Source organism: Sinocyclocheilus rhinocerous, unplaced genomic scaffold (assembly GCF_001515625.1).
Source record: "Sinocyclocheilus rhinocerous isolate Xijiao unplaced genomic scaffold, SAMN03320098_v1.1 scaffold31065, whole genome shotgun sequence".
NCBI classification, from domain to species: domain Eukaryota; kingdom Metazoa; phylum Chordata; class Actinopteri; order Cypriniformes; family Cyprinidae; genus Sinocyclocheilus; species Sinocyclocheilus rhinocerous.
Genome location: NW_015640273.1, coordinates 1 through 1,219, shown reverse-complemented (window position 1 = coordinate 1,219; position 1,219 = coordinate 1). Strand labels below are relative to the sequence as shown.

The 1,219-nt window shown below is 46.4% G+C and overlaps 1 protein-coding gene across 1 annotated transcript; it reads right to left on the bottom strand.

Annotated features, from left to right (window-relative positions):
• Positions 1–58: 58 nt before the first annotated feature.
• Positions 59–1,146, bottom strand: LOC107752620 (whey acidic protein-like; the record flags this gene model as incomplete). The annotated part of the gene is made up of 4 exons (XM_016568633.1): positions 59–247; positions 283–434; positions 669–800; positions 948–1,146. Coding segments are annotated over 4 exons (672 nt in total), but the record flags the coding sequence as incomplete, so codon positions are not given.
• Positions 1,147–1,219: the final 73 nt, after the last annotated feature.

The window sequence follows — 1,219 nt, the reverse complement described above, 5'->3', positions numbered from 1 at the left end:
CTTCCCTGGCCGCTTCCCTGACCTTGACCGCTTCCCTGGCCGCTTCCCTGAACAGTACCTTGACCACTTCCCTGACCGCTTCCCTGAACAGTACCTTGACCACTTCCCTGACCATGACCGCTTCCCTGACCATGATAGCTTCCCTGACCGTTCCCCTGGCCAAAACCGCTTCCATGACCGTTCCCACTCCCCTGGCCAAATCCACTCCCCTGGCCAAATGCTTGACCGCTTCCCTGAGCACATGGTTCACTGCATGCAGCCAAATCTACTCCCCTGGTCAAATCCTTGACCGCTTCCCTGACCATGTGGTTCACTGCATGCATGACCACTGGTGGTTGGGCAACATTTCTGTGTGGCAGGACACTGGTCATCATGGAAACAGCTTTCAGCAAACAGTGGAATGCTCTTCGGTTTGGGACATTGACCCGGCTTCACTGCGTGGACACAGATAGTCAGCTTTAGTTTGTGCATATAGACAGTATGCCACTTCAATTAACAGCACGAAACACTCAAAGCATGAATAGAAAGTTTTCCCTACAGAGTGAAATATATAAGTATTTTTCCTCTTTATTTTGTAAAGACATTGTGTTTAAAAACTACCCTAAGGGATGAATTCAAACCTACTTCAGAATTTTATATTATTAACCAAAACAATATAACACAAATACCTGTATATGGAGCCGTACAATAACGTCCACATCCATTGCTGCAGCACTTCTCATTGTCGGGACAGTTAGAGTCACTCTTACAGGAACATAATCTTCTTCCAGATGATTGGGGTGGACACCGTCCTGGCTTTGCTGTTATACAGACACCATCACTGAATGCTGAACATTTCCATTCACTTAACGTAACATTGTTCTGCTTAAAACTTATTGAATTCAATGGGTTATTTTTTATTTATTTTTTTTGGGGAGGACCCCTAGCATCCATTAACCGAAACTCACCGGAAACGGGCAGCACACAAACAGGCCTAAGGTCAAATCGACAGCATTTGTGTCCTCTAGAGCGGTCTCCATCAGAAGAACATCCTCGACGGGACGGCACGATTGTCAATTTCACGGGACAGTAACCGTCCACTAGAGCAGGGGTTCTCAAACCTCTCCATGAACTACCCCCAGCACTGCAAGTTTTGTATGTCTTCCTCTATCTGACACACCCACTTCAGGTCTTTCAGTCTCCACTAATGAGCTGATGAGTTGAATCAGGTGTGATAGAT